At 37.5% G+C, this 13,243-nt stretch overlaps 1 protein-coding gene across 2 annotated transcripts in view; it reads left to right on the top strand.

Moving 5' to 3' along the window:
• TMTC2 (transmembrane O-mannosyltransferase targeting cadherins 2) overlaps positions 1 to 13,243 on the top strand; it is a 235,389-nt gene that overhangs the window by 134,622 nt on the left and 87,524 nt on the right. For both annotated transcript variants that reach the window (XM_039704131.1, XM_039704132.1), the window contains one exon: positions 4,505 to 5,333. In XM_039704131.1, the coding sequence (XP_039560065.1) occupies positions 4,505 to 5,333 (829 nt within the window). The remainder of the gene's footprint in view (positions 1 to 4,504; positions 5,334 to 13,243) is intronic.

Genomic DNA, 13,243 nt, shown 5'->3' on the forward strand with positions numbered 1-13,243 from the left:
TGGCTCCAACTTGGCAGATCTGTTATCCAGGAACCTCTACCTGCTCTGGGAAGAAGATGCTGTAAGTCTAGTGGTCTGGCAGCATTTAAGTCCAGTTTTCAAGCCAACATATATTTAAGGAACTCTAATTTGGAAAAGAAATTCCTGTGAGTAATGCCTGATGACACATCTTCTTTCATCTCTGTATTTCCTGAGTTCTAAGAATTACATTTCGTGTGTGATGATTTTGATTTCTGGACTGTCTCAATCATGTTCCATATTTAATGCTGTTTGTGAAATGGACAATGTGAGGTTAAAAGAACTGTGTCTTTTGAAAATGCTTTGGATACCACTTAGGTGATGACTGAGTTTTGGCAGTGGCTGCCCAATTAAGAAATCTGCTGCAGTGCCTTATTTAAGGGCAATATAATGAAGTGAGGAATTAGGATTTAATGCAAGGGAAATGTGCAGTGTGGGTGGGTCATGCAGATGGATTTCGGTAGGGTGGTAAAAAAGGGTTCTACAGTCCAAAGCACTAAACTTGCAGTGGTGGTACTTGTCTGTTAGCAGGCAGGAGATTATGTTAAATCTGATCTAAATCAGTGCTCATTTTTTTCCTCAGATGAAAATGGCTACTTATGAAAGGTTAGAGGATTTATGGGGGTGTCAAAACATATGGCAGATGGGCTGGATTAGGATTCATGAGTATAGTAATCCAAATCCTTTCTGCCTAGCATTACAGAGGATCTCCTCTGCTCCTGGACTGCCCTGAATGTACACAATCAGATCAGAGAAGCACAGGCTGTCAGGAGGCTCAGAAGAAGAGTTACTAGTGAAAGTGCTTGTCTGAGCAGAGTTCGTTTTGAAAGCACTTCCTTTGTAGGCAAAAGTCTACTGGGGGACTGGCTGTATTATTTAATTTTAATAAATTGCTGGAATGATTTTCTTCCAAAGCCTTAAAGAAAGTAAAGCCAAAATATGTGCTAAACCTTTTTCATTATCTGTGACTATATTAACAGAGAGGGATAAAAGCTATGCAAAAATCATGAATGTTGAGAGAGGAAAAAAAGGGTAATGAATTTGTCTTTCACTTCTAGGTCAATGCTGTCTGTGAGATTTGAAAACTGAAAACTATAAAAAACAAAACAGAGAAAGGAAAAAGACATCCTACTTTAAATTGTTGTGGCAGATGTTTAAGTGTTAGGGACAGATTTTCCTTGCTTCCAGACTGAGCCTCCTCTGAAATCTGAAAATTCACAATCGTGTTATACAGGTTATTGCTAACTGTACTTAACTTGTAGGTAATTTAAAAAGGTTGTAAAGCTACTGACTATTGAAAAGGTCCATGTATGAAATCTGGGGAAGAATGCAAACCATTTGTGTCTGAGGCAGCAACAGGAAATTTGCACTTCACTCCTGATGTCACTTAGCTGAGTTTAAGAATCTACCCGAGCTCTGTCTCTGGTTGACTAGTGCCTTACAGCATGATGAATCAATATGCTGGGGTGGCAAACTTACTCAGATATCTCTGAGCTCTATGAGTTAGTGCTTAGATATTTCATTTGAAAATCATGTAAAATGGTTAAAAATAGTAAAATAGTTTTGTTACAGCATAACACACAAACCTGTATATGGATCGTCTGTGTTCTTTGTAAAACCTGCAAGTGTGAGGATCCTGATATTACAGAGCTTAATTGAAAAGCTTAAAAGAGAGGCTGAAATAGTTACTCCAGCAGTGAAGATTGATTAACTGATTGCTAACAGATTGTTAACATTTTTGGGATAAGAGCAAGAGGCAAACTTCTAGTTGTTAGTATTTGGTTAGCACATGAGGAAGACCTGAACATATTTAGTAGGTTTCGCTATTATCCATGAGGAATAGCATATATGCACTCACATGGTTTTGTCCGAGAACTTTGTAATGTGAACTTTCTTGGCATTTAAGTGAAAAGTTCAATGATTAGGATTTGAGAAAAGTGAGATTTTCTTCCAGTTGTTGGGTAAGTATTAACAAAATCATAAAGAGGCCAAATCAGTCTGTGGAAGCTCACTTTTCATCTATTAATGGAGTTTCGCTTCCTTAATATTTGGGATATCTTAATCTTTCAAATGGTATATAGCCTTCCAGAAAAGACTATTTCTAACTCAAACAAAAAAGACCATCTTTCACTTCCCAGCTTCTTTCTGTCTTAGCAGCCTCCTCATAAGAGATTCATAAGAAGGATGTATGAGAGAGCAAATAGGTCACGCTTAATATTTGAGAGTTGTTTATGCGTATGTTTGAAAGAAATGAGTTTGAAAATTATTTGAGCCAGAAAGGTGGGCAGAAAAAATTTCATGTAGAAAACTATGATGAGAATGAAAGGACAAGTTAAACCATGGACATGAGGTTTTACTGTGAGGACATACATGCAAATCCATTAAATCTGAATAATCTTTTTATTCCAAATGTAAACTTAGTTGGGAGTTTCAGTGATAACCAGTTTACACAGCTTTATAACATTAAAAGCATTTAAGTAGTTTTGGCAGGCATGGATGAAACCACATGTGAAGGGAGTTGCAAGGTATTACCTAGCTTACAAATAAAAGTAAGTTGTTCTAATAGGTTTTTCAGGGAGTGTAGTTATCATGATGTGTACATGAGGGCTTTGGTTGGTATATTACCAAAACATTGTGGATTATCCAGAATGTAAAAAAGCTAGTAAATCAAACTGGTATTAATATGGCAAATTAAATCGGGACCCAGCCATTACTTTATGTATAAAAAGTGCCAGCATTTTTTTACATGTTCGCAATCCAAGTGCATGAATGTTTCCATTATAAATTTGTTTGTTCCCAAATAATGCCTCCATTAAATTCCATAATGTAGCATAACTGAATGAATGAATCTAACTGATGTTTAGTATTTTAAACTTCACAAGGAGTAACTCTGTAGAAATGAAAAAAGGTATAAATTTCTTCCTGATACATTATAAGATAAACTATAAATTATCATTACTAGACTGTGTCTTCTTAGTAGAATATTGGTAAACTGTAGAAAAGTATCAGTAATTGACCTCAAATGAGGCAACACATTCATCTGTAATTCATGATATCAAGGGTTGATCCCACTCACTCAGAAAAATGAGTTGTTTTGTAGAAATAAGATTAAAACATTCTACTGTTAGGTTCTGCTTCTGAATAACTAAATAAGCATTGAATAATCATCCCGCAAATGTCTAGTGTGAGATGGAAAAAACAAATCTAATAAAATGAGAAATGATTGACAAATAATTATTTCTAATAATGGGGAAAAGATAATTAAAGCACTTAATCTGTACCTGTAACTATTTGGCAAATAGTTTTTTTTTTTCCTTGCATTACAAAATATCTGAAAAATTGAAATATAAAAACCTCATATAGTTTAGCTTTTACATAGAGAGAGAGTAATGTAAACCAGCTTCCATTTAGGGTGCACATGTAATTGAGAGCAGAGCTTACCCAAGAAGCAGCTTTTGCTGGAAAATGTTGTGTTATTCCATAAATAAGTGCAGATACTTCAAGTTGCTAGCATGATGACATTGGTAGGTGGAGTGAGCTGTGTGCTTCCCATAATTTTATTTATATGCATATGAAGATGTGAAAGGTTTTGGAGTGATTATTATGGTGAGCTTGAGGAGAAACCCTCAATGTATTGTTTGGCTCTGAGAGCACAGAATCACAGCATCATTAGGATTGGAAGGGACCTCTGGAGATTGTCCAGTTCAAATCCCCCTGCCAAGGCAGGGTCACCTAGAGCAGGCTGTCCAGGGACAAATCCAGGTGGGTTTTGAATGTCTCCAGAGAAGGAGAATCCACAACATCCCTAGGCAGCCTGTTCCACTGCTCTGTCACTCTCAATGTAAAGAAGCCCTTCCTCATGCTGAGGGGAAACTTCTTGTGTTTTATAGAAAATGAAGTGTGACTTTCAGTAGTAGGTAGAGCTGAAGGCTCCAAGTTAATAAGCAGGAGCTAGGAAACCTAAATATGGAATCTGCATCTGTTTTCCTCTCTTGCTTTCTTGGAAATTTTAATTGGCTCTCTAGCAAAATGCCTCGGGAGAGACTTTGATTAAGGTAAATGGATCTGGAACATCCTTTGCCTTAGCGAGATTTCAAGTCTAAACTCATGTTTTGATCACAGCCAGAAACAGAGAAGGGGTTTGGGAGATTATGTAGGAACTAATGTAAGAGGCCATAAATTCCTCTAAAATAAGCATTTCCAAAGCATTATACAACTAAATCTTAAGCAAGGACTGACAGCCCTAAGATATCGGAAGGCTTGGCTGTGATGCATTCTTGATAGAGCTTAAATGAAAGAGTCAGTTCCTTAGTCTGTAGTCAGCAATGTACCCCAACATGGCACGATACAAATGTCAGAGATGGAGATCTATTGTGTTTGTTTTTATTACTGAAAAAGAGTTCTGTCAAATATTTTCTTGGTTTTTTATTGTGTATAATCTACACAAATACCTAGTGTTGACTTATGCTATTTTTTTTTCTTTCAGAGAAAGAATTTGACCCTGTTCTTCAGCATTGGTTTATTGACCTCCTGGGGAACTGCACTGCTGGGTGTTCGCTTATACTGGATGGGCAACAGGCCTCCAAGTTTTTCTAATTCTGACAATCCAGCAGCAGACTCAGACAGTTTTCTTACACGTACCCTGACCTTCTTTTACTTGCCAACCAAGAACCTCTGGCTGTTGCTGTGCCCAGATACCCTCAGCTTTGACTGGTCTATGGATGCTGTGCCTCTTCTAAAAGCAGTCAGTGACTGGAGGAATCTACACACTGTGGCCTTCTATGCAGGACTCCTCCTCCTTGCCTACTTTAGCTTGAAGGGCTCCAGCAATGAGAGAGAATTCAATGGGAAAACTGTAATGAATGGCAAGCAAAATGCTAATGGGCATAGCTGTCACCCAGAGATGGAGTACAAGACACTGGAGGTGAAGTCAAGCTTTGCATCAAAAGAAGAGAATGGCCTAAAAAAGCATGAAATTCAGAAACTGCAGCTTCCTTCAACCGAGAACATTGTCATTCTGTCTCTCTCTTTGTTAATAGTGCCCTTCGTTCCTGCCACAAACCTGTTTTTCTATGTTGGCTTTGTAATAGCAGAGCGTGTGCTGTATGTTCCTAGTATGGGCTTCTGCCTGCTGGTTACAGTAGGTGTCAGGGCCCTTTATGTCAAAGCCCAAAAGCGCTTTCTGAAGAACTTGGTTTTTTGTTCCACTGCTGCATTAATTGTTTTCTATGGACTCAAGACTGTTGTCAGGAATGGGGACTGGCAGAATGAAGAGATGCTGTATAGGTCAGGGATAAAAGTAAACCCTGCTAAAGGTAATTCTTGCTCTTTATGATGAATGCTTTAATTATTCCTCTCTGTCTTTGCCTTTGAATTATCTAATTTTACTAGCAACATCTGAAGAGAATACTTTAAGAAATGTCATTTCAAGTTGCAGAGGTATGTGTGTTAATAAAAATGGGGAAAAGCAGGAATGTGTTTTGATTAGGTGTTACAGGTTTGGCATTAGCATGGAGAAAAGGAGACCCTAAGGTAAGGGGAGACTTTTTTTTTCAGTGGTATTAGTTCTGTGTTTTGAAATTAAAGATGCATTATTAGTATTATAGAGCCCACCCTGGTGTTTTTACATTTGGAATCTGGTATATAGCATGCTAATGAACATTTTTTGTGAGTTTACCAAATGTTCTGTTTTCTCTGATTAAGAAATAGTAAAGGACAGCATCAGGCTCCCCTGTTCCTTCCCTGTTCCTTAATTTCATCTGATGCAAATAACATCAATACTACATAATAAAAATAAGGAAATGAGGTCAAGTGTAATTCAGCCTAGGAAATGACTGTAGTTCCCCCTGCCTATGAGTACTGTAAAGAGTTATTGTTAAATACTTATGCCTTCCTTGTTCACGTGTAAATATCAGCTATTTGAACATTGCCCAGCCACGTCTTAAAGGTTATATCTATGCTGTAATGAGATGTGACCACAGCTAGTGTAAACATATCCAAACACGCAGTAAACCTGCCAGTTTAGGTATCAGTAACAATGTTTAGCTGTAGCTCTGTGGTTTCAAGCATGTATGGCAGATCCAGCTTGGCTCCTGAACTCCATGCTGCCTGGCTGTACTGCTCTTGGCACAAATGCAATTTTATATGAGAATGGTCGAAATATCACCTGTGAGTGCAATGTAGACATTGACTAAGCCTTCCTTATTCACAGTTCATCAGAAGTGAGAAGGGATTCGTTGATTGCTTTGCCTGTCTGTGAAAGAAAAATTTGACAGCACTTGAATACTTGAGTTTTTTCAGTCCTCTGCTCAGAACCACCTTACATGATGTGAAGTCATCTGCCGATAGATGTGTGTGTTTTGATTAGACAGTTGTATCATGCCACAGTCTAAAAGCTGTGATAGTAAGAGGCAAATGCAGGTGGTTCCTGTAAGCTGATAGAGAGCGAAAAAGTAGATTTGGCAGATAAAATGCCCAGCAAAGCAGCATTTTAGTAGTTTGTCAGTCTGATTTTGTAACTCTTCTTCATATACTTTCTCAATCTAGGAAAATTACTGAACTTGTTACTGCAGTAAGTGAGTTTTTTAAATCGTGAACAAGCACATTGCATTCGTTTTACTTTTTTTTTCAAAGCTAGCACAGGAAAGCAAGAAATTAAGTAACTGGACAGTGAGCCAGCACACCAGAGTGATTATATAAAGCTCTGAGACTTACAAGTTTAGTGACAGTATAAAACTTGTATTAAAACACTGGAATTCCTTACAATGAAAAGTGTGTATGCACTTGGTTAGTTAATGCATGTTCTGTTTTTGTCCTTGGTGGAGATCCGCAGACATTATTAGTTGTCTGCTTGTGAGAGCCAAATTTTCTGATCAAAAAAAATCACGCTAGTTTTTGCCCAATAGTAGGATTGTCTGCAGCATTGTCTGGAAATGAGACTACTGGGTGTTATGCTCCCAGAAGACAAGATGAGCTGTTTTCAGCTACACATCTCACTCAGTATACACAGACTCGTGTGTACATGATCGTCTGGTTTCTTGCCATATAAGCTGACATTAAGTGTCTTGTAAGATGTGTAAAAGCAAAGACAGTATGTCAATGCAATGATATAGACATGACTGAGCTGACTTAAATAAATCTGCTTAAAATATCCTGTTAAACTTCTGCTGAATATTTACTAGCCCACATACATTGTAATAAGGCTGGGTATTAGACACCCTGACCTGTCACCCAACTGTTCATTATTGTGAATATTTCTAAAATTATCCCTGGCTTTGACTATGCTAATTTTATTTTCCATTTCTCATATAGTCAGACAAGCCTGACTGGACTAGATTGGCTGCCAATCCTGCCAAAGCATTAGGAGATCAACAATTCAAACTGCTCTTCAGTAATTAAATGAGGTTGACATAGGAAAAACAAGTTATTTTTGTTTGCCTCTTTTTTCTAGTTTTATGAATTCTAGTGATAAATAGGCTATTCAGAGAGTGGGACAATGGGCTGCTCAGTTAAACAGAGTGGAGAAGTGTTTTCCTTATTTTTAGGCTACTAAGAAGGAGCTGTCACTCCTCATTTCTCTGCTTTCCTCAGCTCGTAGCAAGTTTCTTCTCAATAGTATTTTCTTACTTCTAAAAATTGTGGAGTAGCAGGATAATTTTCCCTGATATTTCTGCTTTTTCTCTCATCTCCTGCAAAGAGCTTCTACTGAACAAGAGCTGCTTCTGTTGTAATCTAAAGAGCAATGAGGCATCCCTTGAAAAAGTCACAGTGTGGAAACCAATAAAGAAATAGGAATCTGTGAAGACCAGCTTTACTAAAGCAAAAAGATGAGTGTTTTGTTCCAGATCCATCTGTATTCTGGTCTAGCAGGCTGAATGCCACCGATGGCTGACTGCTGTGCAACACTGAGCAGATGTGCTGTAGTCATAAGGGCATTTGCTGAGGCAAGCTTTTAGCATGGGTGCATTTGTGTACTAATGTAGCTGAACTGCTTCAGAAATGGAGTTGTCTCATTTTGGTGATGGTTTATTATCAGGTCCTCTGTGTTGTGATATGTGTAAGATTATAATCTTCTGCTGTGGGACTTTTCAGGCAAATATTTCAGCAGCTTCTCCATCTTCAGTCCTCAGGGAGGAAATGGATGATAATCACCTCACTGGTACTTTCTTCTGGTCCCTTCAGGGGTACCTTGCAGGCAGTGCAGCCAGAGTCGTGTTCTGCCGCAGGTGAGAAAGCCTCTGCTCCTGCAGGCAGACACAGCCTTTCTGCAGTTTACATTTCTCCAGGCTGTTTTTGTCAATCACTGACAATGTGGGAAAAATACTCAAAAGCATGAGCATGGATTGTCTCTTAAAAAAACCTGAAAATGCACCGTGGGAGAGTCGAGTGAGAAGAAGGTGGTGAAGCTGCCTCCAAACTACCCTGTGTGTGCCAGCTTTCCTGGCTGCCTCGCTGTGTGGCAGGCAGCTGCCATCCCTTGGCTGAGGGAGTCCTTGTGAGGACTTGGGATGCCTTAGCTGCATCTTTACTGATCTTATTGTGCTGCTCTGGTTATGACTAGTACTTCAAATAACTTTGAAGTGATGCAAGTAGTACCTTGTTACAATTTGTCAGCACTTGAGGGAGAAATATGCAAGTCTGACTAATTTAGTTTATGGATTCTGAAGTGGGTGTATGCATGTTTTGACCGTAGGGAGGGAAAGACACAAGTGTTTCTCTGTTCTGCCTTCAACTTAATGAGCAGCCCAAGTGATATAAAACAATTCTCATTATCTGAATGTTCTTTTATAGCAAAGGAAGCCTCCCAAAATATAAAAACAAACAAAAAAGTTAAAAGTGGGTGGTATCTGTCACGTCTTTTTCAGTTAGACTGAGGGCCATTCTGTGGTGATGATTACCTTGTGTTTAATATAAAATTGTAATGACACACAAAACAATTGTGCTTATTATGCCTCATTAACTGTAGTTTTCCCTATGGTACCAAAAATAAGCTTGAAAAAGCACAACCTTCCTCTGGGCCTTGCAGTCCACATCTGAACATGGAAGATCATTATGATGTATTTCCTATACCTGGCATAAAGTAGAAAATAGAGAGGCTTAAACTGCTAGACTGCCACAGAGGTATTAGTTGCTTGGTCATATTTACTGATGAAATTTTAGTCTCCTGGTGCCATTACATTTGCAAGTAGGCTTTGAGAATCCTTCCAGGAAATAGCTGACCTGCTACACAGAGTGGATGCTTAATGAAAAATTCACCTCAGTTTAGTGTGGAAAAAAGGTTACTATATTTTGTACTAAGCTAGGTAGAGAAACTGTATTTCCCACAATCAAAAAAGATGCAATAAAACATTATTTTCCATTATTATTATTTTTGTATCACTACTGGTGACTGGAAACCAAAGGAAATGAAATGTTTTAAAGTACAGCATTCTTTAAATATGCTTATTATTAAGAGCTTATGTTATGCTGACAAGATCTCCTCTAATACCTTTAGAGGAGATACCTTCAGTAGCTATTTCTCTGACACACAGCTTGTTGTTCACTACATGGTTTTTTTTGAACCTCCTAAGTATAGCAGTGTGCATCCTAATAAATATCACACTGGACACTTAAAAATAGTTTGAGTATTTGAAATTTGTCTTTCAGTGTTCTGGTGTGTGTATTCAGGTGTTTTATATGTAGCTTGTCAGTAAAACTCCAACCCGTCTTTGGCCCAACAGCCCAAAATACTGCTCTGTACAGTAATTATTTCTTTTTCCTTTGGCTCATTTAGTGTCAATAATAATAAAATTAACCGTGTGATTAATATAACATCACACTGAATAGAAAGTGTGGGTTTGGGGGAAAAAAGGCTTGAGAGAGAAAGTGATTTCAGTGCCAAGATTGCCATATAAAACATCAGATTTTAAACATATTAAACCTGCTGATAAGTACACTTAAAAGTTTTGTGTATTATCTCTGTTAAGAAATACCAGTGATATGAGCATACCATCTGGAGTTAGGTATTCATGAATTAGTTTTGCTAATTAAATCTTTTTTAGTCTTTGAACAAACCACTTTAATCTCAATTTTTCTCTCTGGAATGGAACTCATATTACCTATTACCATAAGACTAGAATTTTTTTTTTAATGATTCATGATTGTTTAAAACCTCTCTGTATTTATGGCAGTATAATATCCATCCTAAGCCAATATATATCAGACTATATAGTCATTATGGTGATTCTTGATGTTCTTTTTAGTTAATGTTTTTAGAAATTGTCAGAGAAACATAGCAACAAGTAATCATCCATTTTCCCAATACCTTTGCCAGAACTTTCTGATACTTAAATATTTTTTGACTAAATGTTTTATGGATATTTTCCTTGACTTCTATAATAATTTTCAGCTTTATCTACTTTTTAAAGAAGAAATTAGTTTAAGGTATATAATCTTTCAATGGTGTAAAATGTTTCCAGCCCACCAGTAAGAACCTTTTTAATAGATACTGTATGGCAGATGCAATGATCTTATTTAGGAAACAAAATCATAGGTTAGAATTGCACATTAAAAGTATAATTTATAATATATAATACTATATGGCTATATAAGTCTGTTATATAGGAATTATGCAGGGTATACCATGATAAATCTGAAGTCTCCGTTCATAACAAAAATGTCAGAATTTGAAGGATAAATGTTCTGCAGGATTTTTCAAAGTTCTTAAAATAAATAGGAAATACTGTATCTGCAACTCTTAAAGCTTCTTTTGATTTAGGAATACTGCTCCCCAAATCAGTGTCCCCACCCAGATTCTCCCAAATGCTTTGTCCATCTTGCAGGTGATGGGAGAATAACCTTAGGGTCTGGCCATGCCTGCCAGGGTAGCTGGGACTACAGGCACCACCTTGCCTGGCTCCTGTAAAAAAAGTAACTCTGTTCTGGTCAGAACTAGGACACAGCTTTAAAAGAGTTAGCTCAAATGAACCATATAGAATTGTTTGAAAGTTGAATAAAAAACCTACTCCCTGAAAACAGAGTGGGGCTATCTAAATTGATGGTAGTGCTTTTCTGGATGATTAAACAGTGTAGAAGGAATGGCCATTTGTAAGTTGTTTGGGGAACAGCCATAGTTATTTAGGGCATTTGAGCATGCCACAGGCAGCCCACCCTTAGCAAAACAGTCTGGTTATGCCAAATATGGTGGAGAGCTGAAGGAAAGTGGTTTACAGTTCAATTCAAACTCTGAATTTATTCTGTAGTTCTCTCTTCCAGTTCTTTAGAAGTGCTGTAATTTCCTCTGAAACCCAAGTCAGCGTGGGATGTGCTTCTTCTTCAGCAGGATACGAGAAAGCGTGATATTCTTCCTTTCTATAAATGTAGAGGTCTGGAAACAAGGACTTATTGTTTACCCCTTGGAGTGTAGTACAACAGCATCTCTAATCTGTGAATCTTCAAGTGCAGAGGAATAGGAAAGAAACTATTATTAACTAATAATTAGGCTTTTTTAAAGAAACAAACATGAGACATTGAGACATGGGCCAATCAGACTCTTCTTCTCCTGTGTTTCCTGAGATTCTCTGCAAAATCATTCAACAGGCTCATCTGGGCCACAAACTACAGTGTAGAGGAAAAAAACCCAAACAGGCCTGGTCAAGGAGGAATCAGCTTTGGCAAGAAAAAGTTTTGTAGCATATCAAGCAAAATGGCAAAAGTGGGGTTTTTTTGCCAGAAAATGATAGAATTTATTTTCCAGTTTGATTAAAAGAGAGACCTTTGATCCATATTTGTGTGTTCTGTGGAATTAGGCTGAGATTTTTTCCAGAGAAAGAAATTTTCTAATTAGAGGAAAATGAGATTATCTGGATTAGTTCTCAAGCACAGCATGTTTAAGTGCATTAGATAATAATCCAATTGTTTTGTTATTTTGTCTTCTTTTCAAAATATGACAACTTGGAAAAATTCCGCCTTACTTGAAATTTTTGCAATGAGTTGCGTGTCATCATTTTCCTACCTGTAATGGATTTTGTATCAGTACATATTCAAGTCCACTTACATAAATCTGGTAGAGAAACTAACCTTTAATGTGGACAGTGCAGTGATCTACATATATGCCTTTTTATACCACTTGGGTAGGGTAAAGTCCCAGTGTAGATAGATAAATTCAAGTATTTGAAGATTTCAAATATCCCTCCTTTATAACAGGGGGTTTTATTACTTAAGCCTGAACTGTCATCATTGCCAATCCTCATGCATCCAAAAAGTAAATGATGGCTGATGCCATTATAGCATGCTCAAGAGGCTTGCATATAGTTTTGTTTTAAATTGCAGAGAAGATAATGAAGTAGAATGACTGAATTCTCAATGCCATTTCCTTCTCTTTCCTTAGTTCTAGCACACTGAACTTTTCTTTGCGGTCTAAAAACACAGAAGGTATTTTGATTAGGGACCATTAAAAATGGTTGTTAATAGTTGTAGTGTCTTTAATTAGTTTCATTGATAAATGAAAGAGGTAATTTTATGACTTACCTTCCTTCCTGCCACCTATATTTCCATACCAATGGGGATATGTATAGGCTAGTAAAGCTTCGTAGGCTCTTGTCTTGCCTTTCTGAGTGATTTACAGCAAAACAAACAAAACCAAACAACTTTGAAGTGTTACAAAAAGCCTGCTACCTGAATATGAAGTAATTTGTGCGTTTTCCAAGTCTGACGTGTCGTTGGAGTACATGTGAAGACTCTCTTGGTTTGACAATCCCATATGTTGATTTTCTTTTTGCCATGGCACCTCTGGGATGTTCCCAGGACACTGTGCTTACTGTTTCCCTTTTCTAAAAAGAAGCCAACCATGATCCATCTACTCGTAGCTTGGAGGACTAGGGCTGACATTTCAGTCCATCCTACTATTGCTTCAAGAGGCTGGCTTGCAGTTTATCACTTGGGACAAAAGTAATAATTTTGAATGTATCATAGATAATTTTTTTAAAAGCATACTGTTAAGGTTACATCTTTGATGAATTTAGTACATGGTCACCTCTTTTCCTGAGTCACTCTGAGGCTTTGAAGAGTTCCTCAGGGTTCATCCTGAGATGACTGGGATGCACAGACATGTCCTCTTGTTCCACTTGTATTTTTCTGCTCCTTTCATTTTCTTGCATGATTTATATCCATTGCCTCAATAAAATACAGTTCCTCATATAATGAGAGTTTCACATCAGCAATGCCACAGCTCTGTTCCTGGCCATTG

Source organism: Passer montanus, unplaced genomic scaffold, assembly GCF_014805655.1.
Source record: "Passer montanus isolate IOZ18808 unplaced genomic scaffold, ASM1480565v1 scaffold17, whole genome shotgun sequence".
Lineage (NCBI taxonomy): Eukaryota > Metazoa > Chordata > Aves > Passeriformes > Passeridae > Passer > Passer montanus.